Source organism: Bison bison, unplaced genomic scaffold, assembly GCF_000754665.1.
Source record: "Bison bison bison isolate TAMUID 2011002044 unplaced genomic scaffold, Bison_UMD1.0 scf7180017864304, whole genome shotgun sequence".
In the NCBI taxonomy this organism is placed as follows: Eukaryota; Metazoa; Chordata; class Mammalia; order Artiodactyla; family Bovidae; genus Bison; species Bison bison.
The window spans coordinates 10,261,834-10,289,335 of record NW_011494876.1 but is presented as its reverse complement, the minus strand read 5'-3'; the positions used below and the strand labels follow the sequence as shown (position 1 = coordinate 10,289,335).

The 27,502-nt window shown below is 39.0% G+C and overlaps 1 protein-coding gene across 1 annotated transcript in view; it reads right to left on the bottom strand.

Moving 5' to 3' along the window:
• ERC2 (ELKS/RAB6-interacting/CAST family member 2) overlaps positions 1-27,502 on the bottom strand; it is an 882,456-nt gene that overhangs the window by 487,945 nt on the left and 367,009 nt on the right. Inside the window, exon 7 of the mRNA XM_010851669.1 lies at positions 16,662-16,829. Coding sequence (XP_010849971.1) covers positions 16,662-16,829 — 168 coding nt within the window. The remainder of the gene's footprint in view (positions 1-16,661; positions 16,830-27,502) is intronic.

Genomic DNA, 27,502 nt, shown 5'->3' with positions numbered 1-27,502 from the left:
TAGGATGGATTGGTTGGATCTCCTTGCAGTCCAAGGGACTCTCAAGAGTCTTCTCCAACACCACAGTTCAAAAGCATCAATTCTTCTGCCCTCAGCTTTCTTTATAGTCCAACTCTCACATCTATACATGACCACTGGAAAAACCAGTAGTTTAGTTTTTCCTGGGTCTTCCTGACCCAGGGATCAAACCCGTGTCTCCTGCAGCTCCTGCATTGCAGGCAGCTTCTTTACCACTGAGGCACTGGAGAAGCCCACATGTGTGTGTGTGTGTATATATATATATATGCGTGTGTATGTATGTGTGTGTGTGTACACAAACTTATATAAACAAAAAAAGGGTCATACTATGGTGGTGAGGGTGTGAGAAAACAGGCATTTTCATTTTCTGTACATAAAAATTGAACACAGTTTATTTCAATTAGCAAAATAAGGTGAAGATCTTTTTATGTCATTAAATATATTATTCCATAATGTCATTTCTATTGAATTTATGTAGAAATATATCATCATTTATTCACTCCTCTATATTATTTTCACTCTTCAGGCAAAAATAATAATAATAATAATTAAAGAAGCATGCTATGAACAAGGCTGTGACTAACTGCCTATATCCTTAATTTTTTCTTAGAATGAATTCCTAGTTGAAGGATCAGAAGATGAACCAGCTTCGGTCTACTACCTCCACATTTATCTTTCCCTAGCTATTCGATATTTTATCTATCTCTTTTTAAAGACCCCTCTCCTGCAAGCTCTGATGAAATGTGTTGGTAACACAGAAAGGCAGCAATGAATCTTAGCCTCTATCTTACCTTCCCATGTGGCCACCCTTGTCTGTCTATACCTCCAGCTGTTCACAAGTTCACAAACATTCATAATTGGAGAAAGCCTCAGTGTATATAGCCTTATATATATATTTATTTATATACCCTTTTACAAGTCAAACTGTCATGTGCAACCTAAAGAATTTAACTTTATATTCCAATATTAAAGAAAGAAATATTCCCACCCCAAGTCAATCAGCACTATTCATTCAAGCACATCCTCTTTGTTTAGCTTTGCTTCATTCAGATTTCACTCACAAAAAATAGACACAGAATGCAACAAAAACTTTGGAAGACCTCATCCTTGGGAGCAAGTGACTTACCTTGCACTGCACCAACAGCAATGTCTAAGACGAACAGTAAATACAATCCCCAAAAGAAGTACACTCTGTTCAACTCTATCAAATATTTGGAGCACATTTTTTAAAATTTCAAACTAGCCATGAAGCTAGTTAAATATTAGAAATGCCTTTAGGCTCTAATAACTTGTGATCTACACCAGAGCTCAGCAAACTACAGCCCATGGGCAAAATCTGATCCACTGCTCATCCTGTAAATAAAGTTTCATTGTAACACAGCCATTCCTATTTGTTTACTCACCTTGAATCTCAACAGAATTTGGAGAGATTTGTTTATTCATTCTATTACATTTCAACTTTCCAACTAACACTTATCAAGCATCTACAAGGTGTCAAGCACTGTGCTTGGTACTAGGGATAAAAAGATGAGCAAGACCCAGTTGCTTTCTTTGCTGAGCTCAGGATTTGATAGGGAAATAGATACAGACATATGACATCATTTATCAAGAAATTTTAATTATGCAACCTGAAATAATACTGAGCAGTATAATAATGGTTCGTTTCTATTCATACATCTTGAATCTTGCAAATCCCCCTCAAATTAAAAAATTTATAAAAACTTCCATGGTTTCTAAGCTGAAGTCAAAAGCAACACAAACTGCTTTCATTAAAGTAACCAGCCCTACCACTTCTGTGAATCAACACGCCTTGTAAATATCCTGTGAACTCCACTGCTCTCTACTTGCCTCCTGATTTCTGTGAGAGATTTATTACTACTGAAGAATTATATTAACATGCTCTTGTATCAGTTTTCTATTGCTGTGCAACAAAATGCCACGGTGGCTTAAAACGATTTCCATCTATCAGCTCACAACTTTGTAGGTCAGATTTTCAGCAAGGTGTGGCTGGGATCTCTATTCAGGGTATCCTGAGAATGAATTCAAGGTGTCGGCTAGAATGAGTATTTGTCTGGAGGTTGTAGAGAAAAATAAACAAAAAAACAAACACTTCTGATCGTACCCTTGTTATTGGCAAAATCCAGTTTCTCGTGATGTTAGGACTGACTTACTGCTTCCTGGCAGGCTGTCACTGAAAGCCATTTTCAACTCCAGGGGCTGTCACACTTCATGCCATGTGGTCCTCTCCATCTTCAAATCAAGTGGAAAACTGCTCACACAGTGAGTCCCCCTCCTATTTTGAATCCATTACTGCCCTGACTCTGACCTCAGCATTCAGGTTGAAAGGGCTCATACAATTAGGTTAAACCTACCCAGATACTCTCCCTTTCTTAAAGTGATCTGTGCCATATAACATAATCTGTGTTAAATACATGATATTCACATCCTGGGCATTATTCAGGGAATACATACCAGAGATGTGTGAAGTCTTAGGGGCCATCTTATTGTTCTATCTACCATAGCACTTTTGGTAAAATTATAAATTGCTTTATAAACTAATTATATTACCCAAGAGTTGATTACATGCTGGTGCTATTGCTCATTCTCAAAACCCAGCTATCTTAAAAGGATGTGTGATAAAATGTCATGATGAAGACCTCAAACTGCCATATACTCTATGCCATTAATTTAGAATTCAACTTCTGGAAAAACAGTCTATTCAAAGCAGTTATATCTTCCAGTATGCAAAAGGTATAGTATAATTAAGTTAGGATAAAGGGGAAGAAATGGCAATGAGACTACAATATCAGGACAATATTAAGAGGTCCCTTACCCACAATAGGACTTCCCTGGTGGCTCAGAGGGTGAAGTGTCTGCCTACAATGTGGGAGACCCGGGTTCAATCCTTGGGTCAAGGAAGATCCTCTGGAGAAGGAAATGGCAACCCACTCCAGTACTCTTGCCTGGAAAATCCCATGGATGCAGGAGCCTGGTAGGGCTACAGTCCGTGGGGTCACAAAGAGTCGGACACGACTAAGCGACTAAACTTTGTTTACCCACAATAACTGCAGGGTTATGTGCTCCAAGAACACATCACTTACAATTTATGTTTATTCTTCAGGGAAAATTAGGACACATATTATAAAAGTTTTTAATTACAGACGTCTCTGTACAATAAATATAACATCATAAATGCTAATATAGATATGTGTAAACTCTTCACAGCAGGGTAGAATCCATTGCCAAACACAGGATGAGTAACAAACACACATAGAAAATTTTCCTTCCCACATAAATAAGGGTGATTTAAATCAAATGGCTTGGGGAGTATGTGGGAAGAAAATGGAACCATCCCCAGACTGATATATGTAAAAGTTCAACCACCTCTAATTTCTTATCACAAAACAACAGCTGGCAGTTGAGATTGACAGATGTGTCAAGATGCCTTTACCCATTCAGGAGAGCAGCCACAGTCAGGGCACTCTGGGCACTTTTATTTTAAGTCTTCAAGAGGTTTTACAGGTAATTACAAACAAACTTCTTAAAAATCCATCATGCTGAAATTGAGTACAGAATATAAGGTCTTAACACAGAAGCAAATATTTATTTAAAAGAGAATTTGCCTTCCCTGGCCCAGGATCAGCTCTCTCAATGAATAAGCATCAGTTCTCAGCATGATCTAGCCCTGAACTGCATTTTGAAATAACACAGATAATCACTATTGCCACTAGCAAGTCATAAGGGATTGGAAGAGAACATTTATACTACAGAAGTCAAAATGACTCTCAAAGCTTAACTATAAAATATTGATTTCTAGAAAAACAAACAGTAGAAAAACTTCCCTGAAATTTGTTTCCTAAATGGGATGGGCAGTGTAGTCCATCAATATGAACTTCTAATTCTGCCAAATGCACTGTGCGCTGCCTCTTCCAGGCAAATCTTTGCAAATACTATTCTCGCTCCTTTCACTGGACAACACTTTCTATACTCCCTCAGACCCCAGTTTAGTTATCAGCTTTTCCAGAAGTCCTCCTTTACCATCCTACTGCCGTAATAGCTGAGGTGTCCCTCCTACATGCTCTAGGTACCTGGCTGGCATAGCACACATCATACTCTACCTTGCCATTGCCTGTTCAGTGTTTTTTTTCCCCATGAGTGTGAACTCCCAAAGGGCAGAAACTGTACCTTCTTCAATAGCTCCTGTATTTCTCAATGCCTGCAGAGCATTCAGACCCTTATAGATACTGAACATGTATCATTGGATAACTGAATGGTAGGAAGGAAAGGCAAACGGGCCAGAACAGGGCAGTGATGCCCCAGGCCTCAGATACCATAGGGGAATGGAGAGAAGGAAAAGGAAAAATATAATCAGAGCCCAGGCTCTGTCACTAATTAGTTCTCTGACCCTAAACAAGTCTCTTAATCTCAGAACTCATGTACTGAGTAGGGAAAAGGAAAAGGTTGGACTAGCAGGGTTCATCAAGTCTCTTCCATGTTTATGTTCTCTCATATCTGTCTTCAGGACTGTCCATGCTTCATCAGCATACACATTTTAACAGACAAATACTATTCAGTTGGGTTCAACAGAGGGAAAGGGGTAGAAAGATGCAGCTGGGTACAGTGCCTATAGATGTTGACTGAATGCATGAATAAATGAGCAGGCTTCCCCAAATCTCTTTAATTCTCCACCAGAAGGTGAATTTTTTGGCTTTGGTTCTTTTGATAATAAAATGTAATTTCATCAAGTCATCTCTAAGAGAAGGGCAACCTCAAATCCCTTAGAAGAAAAGCAATATACACAATATACACAATGGAGACAGATGGTGAATTCACTGCTTCCCCAAGAAACTAAGGCTAACTAAGGAAGCCACCATCTCCAATCAAGAGATACAAAGTGACCTTTGAAATATTTCATTTGGATAAAATGATTAATCGTATCAACTGGTTAAAATCAAGCTGTTTCTTTCCTAGACCACTGATCACTGGGCAAATCCAGATAGGAACAGCAAACACGCATGCTTGTTTGTTCCGTAGAATTTTCCCTGAAACCCTTGACATCAACCTGATGTCATAATAAAGACACAATGTATTAAATGATGCCAGAGTAAAATGCCTTTCAGTCAGTTCAGTCCCTCAGTCATGTCTGACTCTTTGCAACCCCATGGGCTGTAGCACACCAGGCTTCCCTGTCCATCACTAAATCCCAGAGTTTGCTCAAATTCATGTACATCAAGTCGTTGATGCTATCCAACCATCTCATTCTCTGTTGTCCCCTTCTCCTCCTGCCCTCAATCTTTCCCAATATCAGTGTCTTTTCCAGTGAGTCAGTTCTTCACATCAGGTGGCCAAAGTATTGGAGCTTCAGCTTCAGCATCAGTCCTTCCAATGAATATTCAGGACTGACTTCCTTTAGGACTGACTAGTTTGATCTTCTTGTTGTCCAAGGGACTCTCATGAGTCTTCTTCAACACCACAGTTCAAAAGTATCAGTTCTTTGGGGCTCACCGTCCTTTATGGTCCAACTTTCACATCCATACATGACTACTGGAAAAACCATAACTTTGACTATACCCACCTTTGTTGGCAAAGTAATGTCTCTGCTTTTTAATATGTTATCTAGGTTGGTCATAGCTTTTCTTCCAAGGAGCAAGCGTTTTTTAAATTCATGACTGCAGTCACCACCTGCAGTGATTTTGGAGCCCAAGAAGATAACGTCTGTCACTGTTTCCATTGTCTCCCCATCTATTTGTCATGAAGTGACGAGACCAGATGCTATGATCTTAGTTTTTTGCATGTTGAGTTTTAAGCCAGTTTTTTCACTCTCCTCTTTCACTTTCATCAAGAGGCTTTTTAGTTCCTCTTCACTTTCTGCCATAAGGGTGGTGTCATCTGCATATCTGAGGTTATTAATATTTCTTCTGGCAATCTTGATTCCAGCTTGTGCTTTATCCAGCCTGGCATTTCACATGATGTACTCTACATGTAAGTTAAATAAGCAGGGTGACAATATACAGCCTTGATGTACTCCTTTCCCAATTTGGACCAGTCCATTGTCCATGTTTAGTTCTAACTGTTGCTTCTTGACCTCCATACAGATTTCTCAGGAGGCAGGTCAGGTGGTCTGGAATTCCCATATCTTGAAGAATTTTCCAGTTTGTTGTGATCCACACAGTCAAAGACTTTGGCATAGTCAATAGAGCAGGTGGTTTTCTGGAATTCTCTTGCTTTTTATATGATCCAGTGGATGTTGGCAATTTGATCTCTGGTTCCTCTGCCTTTTCTAAATCCAGCTAGAGCATCTGGAAGTTCTCGGTGCACATACTGTTGAAGCTAGCTTGGAGAATTTTGAGCATTACTTTACTAGCGTGTGAGATGAGTGCAACTGTGCAGTAGTTTGAGCATTCTTTGGCATTGCCTTTCTTTGGGATTGGAATGAAAACTGACCTTTCCCGGTCCTGTGGCCACTTTTGAGTTTTTTAAATTTGCTGGCATATTGAGTGCAGCACTCTCACAGCATCATCTTTTAGGATTTGAAATAGCTCAGCTGGAATTTCATCACCTCCACTACCTTTCTTCATAGTGATGCTTCCTAAGGCCCACTTGACTTCACACTCCAGGATGTCTGGCTCTAGGTGAGTGATCACAGCATTATGGTCATTATCGGGGTCATTAAGATCTTTTTTTGTATAGTTCTTCTGTGTATTCTTGCCACCTCATCTTAATATCTTCTGCTTCTGTTAGGTCCATACCATGTCTGTCCTTTATTGTGCCCATCTTTGCATGAAATATTCCCTTGGTATCTCCAATTTTCTTGAAGAGATCTCTAGTCTTTCCCATTTTATTATTTTTCTGTATTTCTTTGTATTGATCACTTAGGAAGGCTTTCTTATTTCTCCTTGCTCTTTTTTGGAACTCTGCATTCAGATGGATATATTTTTCCTTTTCCCCTTTGCGTTTCACTTCTCTTCTTTTCTCAGCTATATGTAAGACCTCCTCAGGCAACCATTTTGCCTTTTTGCATCTTTTTCTTGGGGATGGTACAGTGTCACGAATCTCCATCTGTAGTTTTTCAGGCCTTCAGTCTATCAGATCTAATTGCTTGAATCTATTTGTCACTTCTACTGAATAATCATAAGAGATTTGATTTAGATTATACCTGAATGGTCTAGTGGTTTTCCCTACTTTCTTCAATTTAAGTCTGAATTTGGCAAAAAGGAGTGAGCCACAGTCAGCTCCTGGTCTTGTTTTTGCTGACTGTATAGAGCTTCTCCATCTTTGGCTGCAAAGAATATAATCAGTCTGATTTCAGTGTTGACCATCCGGTGATGTCCGTGTGTAGAGTCATCTCTTGCATTGTTGGAAGAAGGTGTTTGCTATGAGCAGTGTGTTCTCTTGGCAAAAACTCTGTTAGCCTTTTCCCTGCTTCATTTTGTAGTCCAAGGCAAAATTGCCTGTTATTCCAGATATTTCTTGACTTCCTACTTTTGCATTCCAGTCCCCTATGATGAAAAGGACATCTTTTTTTTTGGTGTTAGTTCTAGAAGGTCTTGTAGGTCATCATAGAACCATTCAACTTCAGCTTCTTTGGCATTAGTGGTTGGGTCATAGACTTGGATTACTGTAATATTGAATGGTTTGCCTTGGAATCAAACAGAGATCATTCTGTCATTTTTGAGACGCTTCAAAATGTTTTTTTTTTTTCCCAAAATTTCAATTTTCAAAATGCTTTTGCTTAGACCTAATAACATACAGCTACCTTCCAAACACAGAACATACATTGAGAATTTATTATATAATACAGTGTTTGTGTGTGTGTTAGTCACTCAGTCATGTCTGAGTCTTTCGACCCCATGGACTATAGCCCACTAGGCTCCTCTATCCATGGAGCTCTCCAAGCAGGAATACTGGGTTGCCATGCCCTTTTCCAGGGGATCTTCCCAACCCAGGAATTGAACCTGGGTCTCCCTCATTGCAGACAAATTCTTTACCATTTGAGCTACCTGGGAAGCCCATATAATACAGTAAGTTAGCTTTTTCTTATACTTTTTACCCAAAGAAGGCAATTTCAAAAGAAAACTGGCAAATCACGAACGCTAACCTAGACAATAATTTTTTAGCTGCAGATATTGAAGCAACATAGGTTAACTGACATTCAGTCAACAATGAACAAATGAAGTGCATTTTTTGTCAGAAAAATATAGTCTTAATGATCTTTTCCAAATGACTGAAATGTTGACATTTAGCTACAGAAATTTAAACTGGGTGATACCTGATAGGTGACCCACATCTATCTAAATCAGATGTTTTATTTCTATCATACATTCCGTATACTAAAGTTAACCAGCATCCCTCTCCAAAGTAGTTGATTTGATCAGAATAGTCAGATCAGTTTGAACAATTCTAGTAATTTTAATACTTCAAGAGTGCTATAAATGTACTCTTTTTAACATATGTGATTATGTGAAACATATCATGTGATTTACATATTATTTGATTAACATGTGAAAATTATAAAACAGAAAGTAATATTAATAGTTGAATCACACACACATACACACACACCCAAGATGTTCACCTCTGTTAACTTCCTACAATCATGCCAGAGAAAAGCTAAAAATGTTACAGATAAATGACCATGATACTAAGTAAATCACTTTAAGGATTACTATCTCAAGGCAAGGAACATAGTGATCCAAGATGAGAAGGGTGGTCCAAACAGAGGAAGAAAAGGGCCCCAGTAAGCCAGAAAAGGTCTGGAGAGTAATCTGCTCTAGTAGGGGCCAAGGAGAAGGGTGTCCCTCGTGCATTGTAGGATGCTTAGCAGCACCCCTGGCCTCTCCCCTCCAGACACTTGCCGCGATCCTTCAGCTGTGGCAACCAGAGCTCCAGACATTGCCAACTGTTCCTCTGGAGGGCTGGGGCTTGTAAAGTACAGTCCAGTTGAAAACCACTGCCTTAGACTCACAGCCACCTTGGTTGTAGCCCCAAACCCCAAGTGTCAGCCAAGTTCCTGGCTTCAAACATAGAGCAAACTTGCCTACACTGAGGTCTGACCTTAGGTGACCAGCTCACCACAAAGTGGAACAGCTTCCCAGATTGCTCCCCTTGGGACTAGGCGAGGAGTCTACTGAACCATGAGTTCATCTGCGACTAGTCCAGGAAAGCTGCTTAGATGTCTCAAAACGTTTTTCAAGGTCTCAGTCCTTTAAAAGCCAACAACCAAAACAAAGTGAAAATACTATGAGAGCAAAAATGCTGAACTCCTTTGAAAAGGAAGCTGTAAAACACTCCAAAAGCTTCATGGTACATGAAGAGTTTCATAGAGGAAAAGATAAATGTAAACTAAAGGTCACTATTATCTTTTTTCTAAAAACAGATTAATACATATTATAAAAAATCCAGTTCTAATGTCATATTTTTTAATTTGTTTTCCTATTTTTCATCACGTTATTTAGTAGCTACATCTCTGCCAATTCGGTATTAAAAACAGGCATCCTTGTGTATCAGCCTTAGGTAAATTGCTGTTATGACCAACCTAGATAGCATATTCAAAAGCAGAGACATTACTTTGCCAACAAAGGTTCGTCTAGTCAAGGCTATGGTTTTTCCTGGGGTCATGTATGGATGTGAGAGTTGGACTGTGAAGAAGGCTGAGCGCCGAAGAATTGATGCTTTTGAACTGTGGTGTTGGAGAAGACTCTTGAGAGTCCCTTGGACTACAAGGAGATCCAACCAGTCCATTCTGAAGGAGCTCAGCCCTGGGTGTTCTTTGGAAGGATGATGCTAAAGCTGAAACTCCAGTACTTTGGCCACCTCGTGAGAAGAGTTGACTCATTGGAAAAGACTCTGATGCTGGGAGGGATTGGGGGCAGGAGGAGAAGGGGATGACAGGGGATGAGATGGCTGGATGGCATCACTGACTCGATGGACGTGAGTCTGGGTGAACTCTGGGAGATGGTGATGGACAGGGAGGCCTGGCATGCTGCGATTCATGGGGTCGCAAAGAGTCGGACACGACTGAGTGACTGATCTGATCTGATCTGAAAAGTTAATGAGGGGGCTTCCCTGGTGGCTCAGTGGAAAGAATCTGCCTACCGATGCAGGAAATGTAGGTTTGATCTGTGGGTTGGGAATTTCCCCTGGAGAAGGAAATGGCAACCCATTCTAGTATTCTTGCCTGGGAAATTCATGGACAGAGGAGCCTGGCGGGTTATAGTCCATGGAGTCGCAAAAGAGCTGGACACAACTGAGTGACTAAACAATGACTACAAAAGTTAATGATTCCACTTGTCTCATGAGGGAGGCAGGATCATAAATAGAAAAATGCCAGAATAGTGTGGCAGTTAAAATTAGCTCTATCATCTCCTTGCCATGTGACTATAGGCAAGTCACTCACTAAACCAGTGTCCCATTTAAAAAATAGGGATTTTAACTGTATCTACATGCCAGTATTTTTTTTTTTTTGGTAAGGACTCAACCTAAAGATGCAAAGCCCTGAGAACAGTGTCTTGTATACAGTAAGGATTCAGTCAACAGTGGATTATTCTCCTGTTATGAAAATTATCATCTTCATGATCATAATTGGAAATTACCGTTGATAGTCAGCAATTTTACTGTATCATTCTCATTAAATGCAATGCCATGCCTCTAATAAACCAGTAAGTTAGAAGTCAGAAACGGAAGAAGCAGCATCCTCTTTGTGGAACAAAACAGTATTTTCTGTAAATGCAACATTTTCTTTTTACTAAAAGGGAAAATTAAGGAAGAATGACTAAGCTCCCTCACTCAGAGTCTTCATCCATCTTCACTTTCCCAGAGTAATGGAACAGATGCGGGTAAAGCGGCACTTATTCCCTTACCTGTGCTTTTCTATTCACGGGACAGTTCCATCTTGTAACCTACACAGAATACACTGTTCTGGGAGTAACAAGTGGGTTTGACATTTCACTGGGGCAAATGACTCTTTGTATAGCTAACAACATTCTTGGGCCAGGAGTGACTCTCAAAGCCATTTCTCCCAAATTCTCATTCATTCAGAATTTACTGACATAATTTATTCATCATATGCATATTGACTGAGGACTATCACTTGAAAAGAATTCTGCAAGGAGCTGGAGGTATCCTGATCATGATGGCTGGGGCACTCAAGGAGCTTAGCCCTGGGAAGGAAGACAACATTCACTAAAGGGGTGCAGGGGTGCATAACTTCAAAGTGAGTAAAAAAACAAAAAAGGTTCTCTAGGGGGTGTAAAAGCTCTCCCAGTCCACAGTGTGAGCAAAGACCTCCCAAACTAAGTGACACAAAAATTGAGTGGAAAGCTCAGGAGTAAAGCTGCTGCTGCTAAGTCACATCAGTTGTGTCCAACTCTGTGCGACCCCATAGACAGCAACCCACCAGACTCCCCCGTCCCTGGGATTCTACAGGCAAGAATACTGGAGTGGGTTGCCATTTCCTTCTCCAATGCATAGAAGTGAAAAGAGAAAGTGAAGTCGCTCAGTCATGTCTGACTCTTCTTGACTGCATGGACTGTAGCCTACCAGGCTCCTCTGTCCATGGGATTTTCCAGGCAAGAGTACTGCAGTGGGTTGCCATTGCCTTCTCCACAGCAGTAAAGCTAAGAACCACATTTCCCAGATTCCTTTTAAGTAGGGTCTGGTTAGATCCTGCTAATGAGAGGCATTTGTGTGAACTTTGGAACTCTGGGCTAGGACTTTGAATCTTGACCAACAGCATGATGTGAGGGGAAAGAGGGGAAGGTGTGAGGGTGGCCAGTGGCAGAAAAGACACTTAACCAGAAACTCTGCATTACATGGTCAAGGCACTGTCTGCTTTCTCTTGGTCTCCTAGAGTTGTCCTGATTCTTGATCATCCCTAATATGGTTCTACCAGCAATTTACTGGGTCTCTGGATATTCTTGTAGTAAATATTGTTTTGCTTAAGGTAGCCTGAACTAGCTTCTGCTCTTTGCATCCATCAAGTGCTTTGTTTCTACTAACAGACCACATTATAAAAGTCTATCTCCCCAACCAGCCTGTCGGTTTCTTGAGGACTGGAGAGTGTCTTTTTTCTTTTTGAACCTCCAGGACTTAGAGTAGTGACTGACTGACACATAGGGAACACTAGTAAATGCAAAATGGACATGATTTTTCACATGTTTAAAAAACTAAGAGATTTGCCAATAAATTTCTTTAACACTGAATGTTTAACACTGAAAAAGAGCTCAAATGAGTCAAAAAGTCTTCCATACCTTACATCAATTTTACACTCACATGGTAATCTCTATGTTTCATAGTCATCTTCTGAGTTTAACTTCTAAATATACATTTCATGAAGCAACTCACTACACTAATAATCATACTCCTGTAGCTTTCTTTCCTCTGTTGTCATACAGAATTTTCACCATCATATTTCCAAAGGGGTAGAATAAAATTGCTAAAGGGGGCAGGTCCACACTCACCACTCCCAGGAGCGAACTATATACCTCTCTCTCCCTGCCCTTTCCAACCCACAGGGCAATCCAGGAAGCTCAGTAGGCAGCTAGTGACTTTAGTGTCCAGAGAGATCACCATCTGTTTCTCTACCCCGATAAATCAAGTACCTCTGCTCTATAAAGTCACGTTGCTTGTGAGACTAAGACCTAGAATGAAAATGGAGACAGAATTTTTGTCCAATTTAATGGCTTAAAAAAAAAAAAAGCAAACTTTTCTTGGGTAGTAAATTTATGCTGCAAGAATCTAGGAACTACACAGCAGTCTGAATTTGATCTGGTTCAAATAATGCTACCATGTCCTAAAATCCTAGTCATTATACACTTTCCAAATGTACAATGTCATCAAGGTTTTATGACATTTCCTACAAAAAGGTAGCACTTCATCAGCGGAAGCTTGAATTCAGGTATGGGAACAGAATGCTACGGCTGCTGCATGAAAGTGGTGCTGCTCCTCTGACTTCAGTATCATAGCTGCACGGGGGTAATACACCAAACCATTTTCGTACATGCACCTTTTTGACCTGTACTAAAACAATTCTATATTTCTTTGAACTATTGAGTAAAGCCAAAAACATGTATGGTAGGACCAAATCTATTATGGATGACTTCTGTTTTCCTACAGAAGTTTGATCAGAGATAGTATGCCACCTGGGGTTCTCTGTTTCTTCAATTTCACTTCCTTCCTTAAGTAACAAAAGGCTTAGAGCATCATGTCTGTGCCTGCTGCCCAGACATGTGACCTGTGCACATGGCTTATGGAGTACACAAAACTTCTGAGACCCAGGGCTTTGAAGGCAAAGCTGACAGATATGAGGTGCAAACCTAGCTTCACCAGGTTAAACATGGCTATGAAAGGAGCATACCCAGTTCTACTGGCATCAAAACACAGTGCTGGTTGCCAGAGAGTCTATGAGAAAGAAATATTAAGTAACACTGAACCTCTGACATTGACACGAGTTTATTATTCTTCCATTCCAACACACCCTAATCCAAAGCTTATGCTGTTCCAATCTAGGCCTGCCCTAAAACAGCCAATTATGCTGAATATGGTCAAAACTCTAAGAAGTCTTCAGTCCCAAAGACAATCTTTCATTAGCTCATCAGCTCCTGTATTATTTCCACATTTTGAAGTGGTTTTGAATTGTGTGCATCACTTCTTTAGATATTATTTCTCTTTTACACTGCAGATATAATAGTACTCCTTCCCCATCACTATGTTGAAAACTTTAAGCTAAACAACCTCTCCAAATATACATGAAATATTTCCAAACCCATCATCGGCACAGTTTAACTAAGTGGGATTGCTATCCTATTGTCCAAAGGAGCCATAATATATAACTGGCTTTGTTCTAGAACTTCCAAACTGATTCCAAACTTTTAAATCTGATGGAGGGGGCAGGAGGAGGGAGTTTAAAATTTCGCAAAATATTCATGTCAGCAAAAGAAGCTGTTTGTCACTTTTGCATTGAAAGTGCCTTCCCAAAATCTTTATTGAGTAAAGTGCTGCCATTTATTCCTCAAGAATGAGGAAGCTTAGAATGGATAAAAAACAAGGTCCTACTATAGAGCACAAGGAACTAAATCCAGTCTCCTAGGATAAACCATAATGGAAAGGAGTATGTTTTAAAAAGTATGTAGAAAGCCTAGAGATAAACCAAGACACATATGGTTACCTAACCTATGACAAAGGAGGAAAGAATATACAACAGAGAAAAAAGCCTTGGGAAAACTGGACAGCTACATATAAGAGAATGAAATTAGAATACTCCCTAACACCATACATTAAAAATAAAACTTGAAATGGATTATAGACCTGAATGTAAAGCCACACACTATAAACCTTTTAGAGGAAAACATAGGCAGAACACTGTTTGACATAAACCTCAGCAGGATTTTTTTTGACCCACCTTTGAGAGTGATGAAAATAAAAACAAAAATTAATAAACGGGACTTATTTAAACTTAAAAACTTTTGGAAAGCAAAGGAAACCATAAATAAGATGAAAAGATAATCCTCAGAATGGAAGAAAATATTTACAAATGAAGCAACTGACAAAGGATCAATCTCCAAAACATACAAACAGTTCATGAAGCTTAATATAAAAAAAAAAAAAACCTCAAAAAAATGGATGGAAGACCTAAATACACATTTCTCCAAAGAAGACACACAGATGGCCAAGAGGCATATAAAAGGATGCTCAACAACACTAATTATTAGAGAAATGCAAATCAAAACTAAAATGGGGTATCACTTCACACTATCAGATTGGCCATAATTTAAAACATCTACAAATAATAAATGCTGGAGAAGATATGGAGAAAAGGGAACCCTCTTGCACTGTTGGTGGGAATGTAAATTTGTACAGCTACTATGGAAAACGGTATGGAGATTCCATTAAAAATTAAAAATAGAGCTAACGTATGGTCCAGCAATCTCACTTTGGGACATATATTTGGAGAAGATCATATTTTGAAAATATACATGCATCCCAATGTTCATAGCAGCACTATTTATAATAGCCAGGACATGGAAGCAATCTAAATGTCCATCAGCAGAGGAATGGGTAAAGTAGATGTGGTACATATATACAATAGAATATTACTCTGCCCAAAAAGGAACAAAATTGCATCATTTATAGAGGTGAGGATGGACCTGGAGACTGTAATACAGAATGAAGTCAGTCCGAAAAACAAATATCATATTTTAACGCATGTATGTGGAATCTAAAAAAAAGTACAGATGATCTTATTTGAAAAACAGTAACAAAGACACAGATGTAGAGAACAAACATGGATACAGGAGGGAGGGGGGCTGGGATGAACTAGGTGGTGGAGGTTGATATATACAGACTACTATGTATAAAATAGATAACTAATGAGAATATCCTGTGAGGATGGAAACCACTGAGGATGGAGACGTGGCTTTATAGGCATGCAACTTGCATACGTACACAGGGCCCCTGTACTCAGAAGGGCCCCATATTTAGTTTAATGCTTCACTATGACCATCCTGAAATTCTCAATAAAGTCTGAATAAAGGGTCTTATATTTTCATCTTGCACTTGGCCCCACAAATTAGGTAGCTTGTTGTGACTGGAGAGGTTTGGTCAGAGTGTGATACGAACAGTTTTCTGTTTTAAAAGAATTACTCCAGTTTGTATGTTAAGAACACCCAGTAGGAAAAGTAAGGGTTAAAGCAGGAAAAACAGCTAGCATGCTGTCGATACAAATAAGGTGAAAGGTGATGGTAGCAAATGTCACCAGGAGAAGGGCCAGTTAGATCCCATTTGTCTGCAGCTGCCTGGTGACATGCTTGTCTATGGCGGTGCCTTGGCCAGCCAGCTCCTACTTCTCCAAACTGGTTTCTGCTCAGATTCCATGCTGCTGCCTGTTAATCTGAGAGCCCTATATTTTTCCAACAGCTTCTTTCTGTTGGAAAAAGAGCGGGTATTAGCTTCTCTTCTTGCCTACCCTTTTCTCTAGGGAAGGCAGGGCACCCTTTGATCCCACCAAAACTGTACACAGTAGCAAACAGGAATTCTTCAAAAGAAAAATCTGGGTGTTGTCCCCAAATCTGGATCCTCTACTATGGAGAAAATGAAAGAAAGAAGAGCCCTAGCCAAGTCCAGTATCTTCTGTGTTGAATCACTGTATTACAACTTACTTCACATTGTCTCACTGACTCCAATTAAGAAATAGGTGTAAATATTACTTCACACCCACTAAGATCTGTTTGAGTCTGACAGGATAAGAGCTACTAAAGTTTATACAAATACAAAATGCACGTAAAATACCTTTAAGACCCACAAAACATATTGACTGCTCAATTCTCAGTAAAGAAAAGGAAAAATTAATGATACGTTTTAGATTTATATCTAAATTTGTAAAATTATCTCTATGTTTAAGCTAGTAAATGAAAAAAAAAAATACTAGTTTCCAGGTGATCAAATAAGTAAATTCATGAAGTTGTGCTAAAACTGACATGATACAATCACCAGTAAGTTAAATATCAGTAAGTTTAAAGTTTACACTCACTAATCTAAAATTTTTGAACAATAATTTCTTCTTTCCCACACACTCAAAAGTTTCTCTGAAATGACAAAATATGGATGATACCAATTCTCAATCTGAAGAGCTTACATCAGGTACTCACCTTTTTCTGAAGAACATTGATTTTCCTTTCCTTCACTTCTAACATATCCTTCATGTCTCGAATCTCTCCAGCCAGTGTCCCCTTCTCTTCTGTGAGGTCCTGCAGCTGTTTCGTTTTTTTATTGAGAAAAGATTCTTTCTCTTCTAGCCGTAATCTCAGTGCATCTACCTGAAATCAGGAAAAAGAAAAAAGCTTGCAGTTTTACAGAGAGGTCATCAGTAACTACGTCCTGCCCTGGGAGGTGGGTGGGGCAGCAGTACACCTTCTCAGCAGTGCGATCAAATACTGCTCATGGGCAACTCCAGGCTGTGTGTTTTAAAGCCTACATCTACCTTAAAATCCTACTGCATGTGTACCTGAGCAGTGATATATATATTTTTAATTATAAGGTTTATATGAAATAAGACGTTATGAAGTCATCTCATGTTGTGAAGCCGAAAGATGGGAAACAAAGAACGTGAATTCTCTGTATCTTTGAGAGCCCAGGGAGGGTACAACACTGTTCATGCCACGTAGCATCCTCCGGGAATAGAGAGAACGCAATGAGCCATGCCATGGACATCTGGGAGAATAAGACTGGCAATAGAGGAACGCTCCTAAGTTAGAAAAAGACGTGTAGCCAAGATGAAGTAAATGCTGTTAGAGGAAGAAAACGCTGTGGATGACACCTATTCTACAGCTTCATGAAAGACTGCTTTACAAACACTAAAGAAAAAATGTAGATTTCTACAATTTCTGCTTTTCAAATGTTGGTAATAGAATGGGGAAACATAAGCTTTTCTTTTAATGTTAACATTCCAAAGATCATGTGCAAAAAATGTTTACATGGGTGACGCAGGACACTGGGATGACAGACGACTCTAATCCTCACCTTCCACACTGGGAACTGCATAGACAGGAGCAACATCAACACTAGGAAGCAATTAAGCATGTTATTGAGAGATATCAAAATAACCAGGCATAAAGAGTTTAAAGAGGTGATCTTGAGGAAAAAGAATGGGATAGGGGTAAGTTGGGGACTGCTGCATCTCATAGCATATCTTGTTGAACCCTTGCTCATTATACTATTTGCAAGTAAAGTTTAGATGAATACAGAAACAAACAAAAACATTTTTTTAAAAAAGGAGCAGGAATACTGTAATACGCGAAAATAGATATATAAATATTATAAGGACAAAGAATCAAAGGTGATTTGGAACAAAGGAAAGACACTTAGGTTTTAGGTTCTGCTTCTATCTGGGCTTCCCTGGTGGCTCAGACAGTAAAGAATCTGCCTACAAAGCAGGAGATCTGGATTCAATCCCTGGGTCAAGAAGATTCCCTGGAGAAGGGAATGGCAACCCACTCCAGTGTTGCTGCCTGAAGAATCCCATGGCCAGAGCAGCCTGGCAGGCTACAGTCCATAGGGTCACAAAGAAACACCACTGAGTGACCAGCGCTACTTCTACCTGTGAGGATGACAAATAACTCTCACTTGCCCACACCAAGTCTTCAGCCTCAGTTTCTTCACTTATAAAACAAAGAGGTAAGGACTGACTATCTCTAAGTGCCTGGCATTTTATGATTTTAAAGACAGCAATCAGTCCTAGGTGGAATACATCAGGGCAGAAAAATACTAGATATAAAAAAAGTTATCAGGAAAGAATCTCCTTTCCTTACCCCTGTTGAATAAAGGAGGGCCAAAGTAGTGTTTTTAAATGTCAAAGGTGATGGGGAGGTAGGTAAGCAGAGAGGTTTTCTAGTTTCTGTCCCAGACAGCAAGATGAAGCTGGGAGATCCCAGCAAGGGCAGAGGTGATGACAAGTGCTGGAAGCCCCGTTGGCTGAATGACCCTGACTGCATTATGAGAGAGGATGGACACTCTGTGTTTCCAGAAGGTGAGAACTGCTGAATCTGCAAACCTCCAATAGCTCTGCCTCTTCTCACATAATGGCTATCAAGATCTAGGGAAAGAGGTGAAGGGGAAATTCATATCCTGGTGACCTCCCCTTTCCTAAATGAAAAACTCATGCCAGTTGCACTAAAGCTTAAACATTCCAGATTCTCCAGGGGTCTATGTAAAAAGTTATCTTCATCTACCAACTTAGAATAACATCAGTACTTATCTCTGAGTTTTCCTCTTATCTGGTGAAAAAGTGTGATTTTTAGTTTATACATAAAAGGGTAGCATTTAGTGTGTTCCTTCGAAACTGGCAGAACATGTTGATCACTGCAGGTTACAGCAGTGGTTAGAAAGGGTTACACATTCAATTTTAGGGATTTGTACATAGGCTGACTAGGACTCTGTAAAAATTGGAGAAGAAACTGTGGTCCCATTAGCCCCACATTCTACCTATCAAAGATGGTGGTCATTATCTGGACAAAGGAGACGCCCAATCCAAATCCATGACACAAATAAATTACAACCTGGGAGATAGTGAGTGATGCTAGAGAAAGTTTCAGAAGAGACTCTAATTGATCAATAATAGTAAGCTTAACATTTGTGGTGCCTTCTGGCTATGTGTGATCTTTCAATGTCTTGCTCCATCTTACTAAGTCCATAAGAGATTAAAACAGCAACCCAAGCTTTTGTAAGGACTATTAAGAAAGACTTAAGTAAGACTATTTCTCCAGGAACAAAACGGAGAGCAAAGTTGCTCATGATCAACACACTACTCGCAACACCCAAACTCTACATGGCAGGAAGAAGTCTGTGCCAGCCAAGGTCTTCTGTTTGTGAGTCTATTTTCCATGCGCCTGACAGCATGTACTTAGCTTCAAAGGAATTTGAATTGTGGCCTTCAATCACCTTCACTCTATCTCTACAGCTCTGTACAGCCTCCTAGAATCAAGAAATGAAGCTTAAAGTTGTTTTTTTTTTTTAAAGACAAAATGTTGACCTGAACTACATCCAATCCTCAACCAACATTAGCCCAGTTTGCAGTAAGCAAGCATGACATCATTTCTAAAGTCAAATTTTAACTTCCAGATGGTGCAAAACCACAAGCAGGCGCACAGACCTTCTGATGCACAGAAGTTTAAACACAGGAATCAGGCCAGAAAGAAGATAGTCTATTAAAAATTAGAATATGTAGTTCCAAACTGAGTATCAGTGAGTAGGATTAAAATTCCCTTCACTAATATTTAAACTTCACTCGATAGTATAGTTCATTTTTAAAAAGAATCAGAAAAGCCTACAAGTTTAGATTATATTCCAACATCAGGTAGAAACATAAAAGTTAAAATGTTTGGGAATATGAAATACCTTTCTCTACCTCTTCACTCAACACCAAATAATTTTAAGGGCCCTTGACTCTCTTTCTTAAACTTTGGCAGTTGACTCAATAATAAAACTTGGCAAAGCAAAGAGCACCATCATTTCCCAGAAAAACAAAAGAAAATTAGAACTGCATGATATTGTCAGTGCACAAAGAGCCATAGGTTGAATTCCCAGTTTTTACATATTATTTAACCGCATGGGAACTAGTCACCTAGTGTTAAAACTAAGACAATCTTTTCATTTTAGGAGAATTACTCATTTCCTTCTGATCCAGTTGTGTGTATATTTGTGCCTGTATGTGGGTGCATGTGTGTGTGTATGTTTAAAAGCATGTAACACATGAAAATTTAACCTTTTACCTGGCAGTATAAAGCATAAAGCATTTGTTATCACTTCAGTTCCAGGTAATAACTTGAAAGAAAATGACCATGGCAATGAAATTGGCAAAAATTGCCAAAATCAGAGTTAAACATTATTAATCTTCATGTCAGCACCCAGGAATTATAACCAGTTCCAATGGTGAGGTATGTTTCTAGAAGTTTTGTACATAAGCTTCCTGACCTTTCTGCCGTATTTTACACAGGCCTTCAGAAACAGTTTCAGTGTTGTGACAAAACACTAAGTGCTACTTGATATGCCATAAATAATTTTTAAAAATCAAATGGTTCATTTCCATCTTAAAATGACTACAGCAACACTTGAGAGAAAAAAAAAAAAAAAAAACACTTGAGAGAGAAAAAGGGGCCACTTGAAAATTTTCACAGATTAAATATTACTTACTTGACAACACTTCAGGCATTGAATAAACACGCTATCACAAAGAACAACTTTAAAAGAAAATGAAACTGGAACATACACAAAAGCTCCCAGTACAGTTTTATTTCACATTTAAAGTGTCGTTTGTTTGTTTTTCCTAATAGTAGACTTGGGTTACGGTATATTTGAATTTGATTCAACTTGCAATCATTCAAATGGGGAGACAGATTCAAAGTTGGAAGTATGCATAATGTATGGAAGTATGCTTCCAAAGACAAAAACACTGAAAATAACCTAAAATCTAGAAGCCGCTGTGGTAGTAACCACTAGTTCTCACTCAAATCCAATTTGCCTTTACTTCCTGAACACTGGATCCCTCTCTCTTTCCAGCCCCCTTGTGGGAAAATGGAGCCATTCATGAAATGTAAGCAGAAGCGTCATACATCACTTCCTATCTACACCTCCCTGACACCCCTCCCCGTTCTTGAGACTCTGAAGGATACATTTTCCACATGGTGGAGCTACAAGATGGCAGAACCTCCATATATCTGGATCCTCAAAAGCAGGATCACCCCTAACTCCCTGCCCCCCAACAGTATGATGTGTTAAACTACTCAATTACTATAATTTCCCCTGGTTTTATTAAAAAGTAGGTACCTTAAAACTAGAAAGGTTTGTTTGTCTTAGAGATGGCCATAAACCTACATGAAACTGGGTCACTGTTCTTCCCTCTACTCCTTCAGTGTGTAAGACCTCAAAATCTACTTTCCTCTATCCTTTCATTCCAATTCCAAAGAAGTGTGGCGGGGGTTGGGGCAGGGAGAGATGGTTGACAGAGAGCCAAGGACAGAGCTGAAAGGAAGAAGTAGCAGAATCCTAGGGAGTAAACACAGAGGTTAAAGATCAAGATCCTGGGGAGAAGAGAAAAGATCAAAGAGGAAGAGTCTCCTATAGCACACTGGTCTGAACTTATATTCGTATCAACAAGTGGCTCAAGTGGACAACTCTATTTTGCAAAGTCTCTCCACTGCAAATAGGTTCAAGCAACTCATGTCAATGGCCATGGACGTACTCACCAGCCTTCAAAATGTCAAGAATAAATCAAAGGTGTCATAAGCAAAATGAGGATAATAAGAGTACCACCTTCATCAAATTATGTTAACAATTAAATTAAATAACACATGTAATGCACTTAGCACAGTACCTGGCACCTAGAAACACTCAATAAATTTTTGCTATTGTTATTATATTTTATTATTCTGCTTTCCACAGCCTGTAACCCAGTGATTTATATACTGTAGGAATGCAATAAAGGTTACTAATCAACAGCCCTCAGGAAAAGTGGAGAACCAGCAAGTAAGGTTTTGTGCTCTAACATGTACCAGAGTGTTATACTGTCTGTCATTTACTTTAAAATATTTCAGCATACATGGTATGATATGTGTCTGTGTGGAGGGGTGGCTGGGTCCATGGGTGTATTTCTCAGCTGTGAATAAATTCTCCAGGGGTAGTTAATTAGCTATGAAAGATTTCAGTTAAAAGCTGACATGCCAGAGTCAACTACCAAAAGTGGCTCAATATTCTTTATATTTGATGAGTATCTGAAATTTGGTCAATAAACATAATTGATGTGAGGACTGACTTTTCCTTGATGAAATGGGTGGTGTTCAAGTTGTATGGATTGGCTAGAAATGTTGCACAGACACTTCTACCCTTCCAGAAAAAAGACTGAAGGTGGTGTGTCCAATGAAAATACAACACAAGTCACATATGTAATTTTTAAATTTTTAGCATCCAAGTTTAAAAAAGAAACATGTAAAAGTAATATTAAGACTATATTTAATATAATCCACTATATCAAAAATATTACTTTTTAAGATGTAATCAACATTAAAAAAATAATATATTTTATATTTTGGTATTGTCTTCAAAATTCAGCATCTACTTTTCACTTTCAGCATATTTCAATTAGAACTAGTGACATTTCAGGTGCTCAATAGCCCCATATGGCTCATGGTTATAATAGTGGACCATGCAGGTCTATGATTCTAATAAACTCAGAAGTTTCAATCCTTGGACTTTTATCTCCCCTATGGAGAAACACTCCAGGGAGGATTCTGGACCAATATCAAACATGGCTGACTGAGCCATGCCACAGGAAATAGTGTCCCACTGGCCTCACATGAACCTTTTATGGTCTCAAAAGGACAGAGAGCTGGAATTTCACGGAGCACTCAGAAAGACTGTATGACTGATATACTACCTGGAGACGAGGTCACAGGCAGGAGTCTTCTCTTCTTTAATCGTCAGAGGTTATCGATCTCTACCAAAGAGAACTACCTAACTGACTGGTGATTTAGTTAGCATGATCTTTCTGCAGTCTCGCTGAAAAGAAACATTCAGAATAATCATTGCTTTTTTAAAGCTCTTTCATACAAATCTCAAAGTTGCCTTTAAAAAAAAAATGACCTTCAGCAACTGCATCATCAAAAAGTAGCTATACGTGGCTTCCTGGTGGCTGAGTATTAAAGAATCCACCTGCCAAAGCACTAGACATGTGTTCAATCCCTGGGAAGATACCACATGCTGCATAGCAACTAAGCCTGTGGATCACAACTACTAAGCCTGTGCTCTAGAGCCTGGGAGCCTTAACTACTGAACCCATGTGCCACACTACCGAACCCACATGCCTAGAGCCCATGCTTCACAACAGGAGAAGCCACCATAATGAGAAATCCTCATTATGTAGAAAACTACAACTAGAATGTAGCCCCTGCTCACTGCAACTGGAGAAAAGCCCTTGCAGCAGTGAAGACCCAGCACAGCTAAAAAGAGAAGGGGAAAGAAAAAAAGCTGAGATGAGGGTGTGTCTATCTCTTAATCTATATTTAGGTCATGTCTTTCTACTCTTTGCCTTCATCTATTTTGATTTCAGATTTCTCTTCTCTGTAGGTACTCTTTATTTCCAGTAACTAAAATTATTTATTCATTCATTCAACAAATATGAAGAATTGATTTTGTGGCAGGAATTGTCCTAGTCATTTTAACAAGACTTGAGAGTCCCTTGGACTGCAAGGAGATCCAACCAGTCCATTCTAAAGGAGATGAGACCTGGGTGTTCATTGGAAGGACTGATGTTGAAGCTGAAACTCCAATACCTTCGCCACCTCATGCGAAGATTTGACTCACTGGAAAAGACTCTGATGCTGGGAAGGATTGGGGGCAAGAGGAGAAGGGGACGACAGAGGATGAGATGGCTGGATGGCATTACTGACTCGATGGACATGAGTTTGAGTGAGCTCCGGGAGTTGGTGATGGACAGGGAGGCCTATGCTATGCTATGCTAAGTCACTTCAGTCATGTCCGACTCTGTGCAACCCCATAGATGGCAGCCCATCAGGCTCCCCCGTCCCTGGGATTCTCCAAGCAACAACACTGGAGTGGGTTGCCATTTCCTCCTCCAATGCATGAAAGTGAAAAGAGAAAGTGAAGTCACTCAGTTGTGTCTGACTCTTAGCGACCCCATGGACTGCAGCCTACCAGGCTCCTCCGTCCATGGGATTTTCCAGGCAAGAGTACTGGAGTGGGGTGCCATTGCCTTCTCCGACAGGGAGGGCTGGCGTACTGCTATTCACGGGGTTGCAAAGAGTAGGACATGACTGAGCAACTGAACTGAACTGAACACTAGAGTGATGCTGACTAGGGAAAAAAGGACTAGATAATCCCATTTCTGTGTGTTGGCTTTCATCTACCAATCCGAAACTTAAACATTTGACCTAGTGGGGGTTAGGAAATCTATATTTTAAATTATTTAAATAGTACAAAGAGAAACAATGATGGCTGTATTATAGATTGCTTCATAATTTACAATATACCTTTCTACTAAATCAGAAGTCTGTTCTCATATAATTTCAATTCAAAAAGTAAAATTCAGGTATATTTAGTATTACATAACCACATGCTGCACTTATAAAAGTTAAGTTACAATCACCAGCTTGTTAATAACACAGTTGAGATTTTCAGGTTGTAAAGATGCATTTTGTCTTACCCACCCATCAAAAAATCATACCCAACTCCCATATCCACCTACCTGAAGAAAACAATGCTGGGTCAAGAATGTTTCATATCACCTACATGGAAGAATTCATATCTTATGTGGGTTAATAATCCAGCCAACTTTATAAAGCCTGTTTTCATACTCAAGCTTTTGGCTACTTCTTACACTAAAATTAGGTGGTTTTAAGTGACTAGTCCAAAGTTCAAAATTTAATGTTTAGTTCAGTTCCAGCAAATTTCTGAAAACACATGGGAATTGTAACTCATGTGTTAATACTTAAAGTTTTTGTTAATAAAACTTCCAACACTAACCTTACCTCATTGAACTTACCTCACTGGTTTTTATGCTCACTATAAAACTATAGCTGTCATAATATTTTTGAATTACTACAAAAGGAAGCAAGCTATTCCAAAGTCAATGTTATTTTGCAACATGATGATAGTTATAAATTCAAATTACTTAAAACCAATTTGCAAAGCTATCAATCTTAGTACCTCCTAACATTTAAAATGCCCATCTTCAAAACATTTACTATTACCAAAAAAATACATTGAAGAAAACACCATGTGTCATTCATATTGTACTATTCCTTCAAGGAAGCACACTAAGTTTAAACATGAAAATGCATCTTAACATAAAAAGTTCAAATACTGGTCCTACTGAGATATGCCATGAACTTTTTAACCTATCGTTGAGGCCTCAAGAACTTAAATCATTGATAATTTAGTAGGAAGACTAAACAATAATTTCGTGATCTCAAGGTCAGTTATGTTCAATAAATCCAAGTAAGTAATCTCCATTCATATACATATGACACGTTTGTAAATGACTACTAAATGAGAAACTATAGTACATTTACTTAAAAGAGAATTAAAACTATATTTTAAAGTCAGGGCCCATACTCCTAAAGAATGGAGACCTATGTTCAAGGATCCATGAGTTTGCTACAAAACTTATTTTGTCTTTTCTTTTTGATGATTATCTCAAAAGTTAAAGTGAACTTATTCTGGATCATGCAAATAATTCCTGATAATCAAGGATTGTTAAAAGATCTAAATATTTGCCTTGGTATTTGCACTTCAGTTTTTTGGGAATGAAATGGAAAAATCACAGAAGAAATATATCTTATTTCTCTGATATATTCCCTCAAAATCTTGGCCGTAGGACATCATGGTGAACAGGAAAGCAAGGGGGTTATCAGCACTACAGAAACTGCAACCAATGAGGAAACCAGGTTAATACACAGCACACCACTGTGCAGACTTCTGAGCTAGCATCTGAGCTATAGTAGCTGGCACCATATTCATATCAAATATAAATTTACATCCAGCAAACATAATCCTTTTTCATATAAAGTGAATATCATTCATTTAAATTTTATAGGCTTTGACGTATTTTCATTTAGTGTGTAATTCTGATTTGGTTTCATAGTTCTGTAAGAGCTATAAGCATGCCTAGTCTTATCTTTGTACCTAATTAAGTAACATAAGTAATAATTATTACATAAAACAATACTGGGTGCCATAATGTTCTTTTTATTTTTTTCTTTAAAAGGAATTTCTTCCCAAGAGAGACATACTGCTCTAAAGTAAACAGTATTTGTTCTTTGAAACCCTCCTGGGTGTTGTGCAAAAATTAATTGGGGGAGTGGAGGTTAGCTCTATGATCAAGCCAACTTTGGAAATGCAGCTACTCCCCTGATTTATGGTAGACATTATCATACTCAAGGTTCTAAAATCCCACAGCCAAGATCTTACTTTACTTGATTTAAGTCACCTTTGCTCACATCTATTTAAAAAGAGAACTCATGTTTTTCTAAGAACAATATCCTTCAGAAAATTTTATGAAAGATTATTCTCCAGTATCTTTTAGCAATCAAAATTTTAAGGCATGCCATGGATATGAAATGGTTGGGTGTGGTGAAATGGGGACACACCAAAGGATTAGATTCAGAAGGCCTTGGCTTGGAGCCAACTAGATACATCTGAGATGTCCTCTGTGGACAGCAGTGTGTTTGGTGATGCAACAGGGTGTCTCATGCATTCCTCAGGGCCATCTATGATGTAGGTATTATTTGTAAGTAACAATACTGAAGCTCAGAGGGCTTTCAGGGCTAATGTGGTTAGACTAGGTTAAACCCCCATATTCCGGTTCAAGATCCACTCCAGCCTCCATCCCAAGTTCACATCTGGCTCTGCCAACACCTGAGGGTGCAATCTTCAAGAAAGTCAGGTACTTTTTAGGGACTCATCTACCTGCTTTATAAACCAACAAAACTTCGCTCAACGGCCTCTAAGGTCATCACCTATTCCAAACTTCCATGATATAAGGAGGTCAGAGATCCAGACACTAAAACATATTTTAAAGCTTCAATAATTAAAACAGTTTGGTATTGATATAGGAAGAAAAAGATGCAATCCAAAATAGATTCACATACTTAGAGAAATTTAATATACAGTAAGAATGGCACTATATTCAGTAGAAAAAACTAAATTTCTCAGTGAATAATGGCTAAAAACTGACAAATCATTCAGAAAAATAATAGTAAAGGCAACCTATTGTATAGCACGGGGTGTTAGTCTCTGTCGTGTCCAACTCTTTGTGACCCCACGGACTGTAGCCCACCAGGCTTCTCCGTCCATGGGATTTTCCAGGCAAGAATACTAGAGTGGGTTGCCATTTCCTTTTCCAGGGGATCTTCCTGACCCAGGGATCAAATCCAGCTCTCTGACACTGCAGGCAGACTCTTTATCATCTGAGCTACCAGGG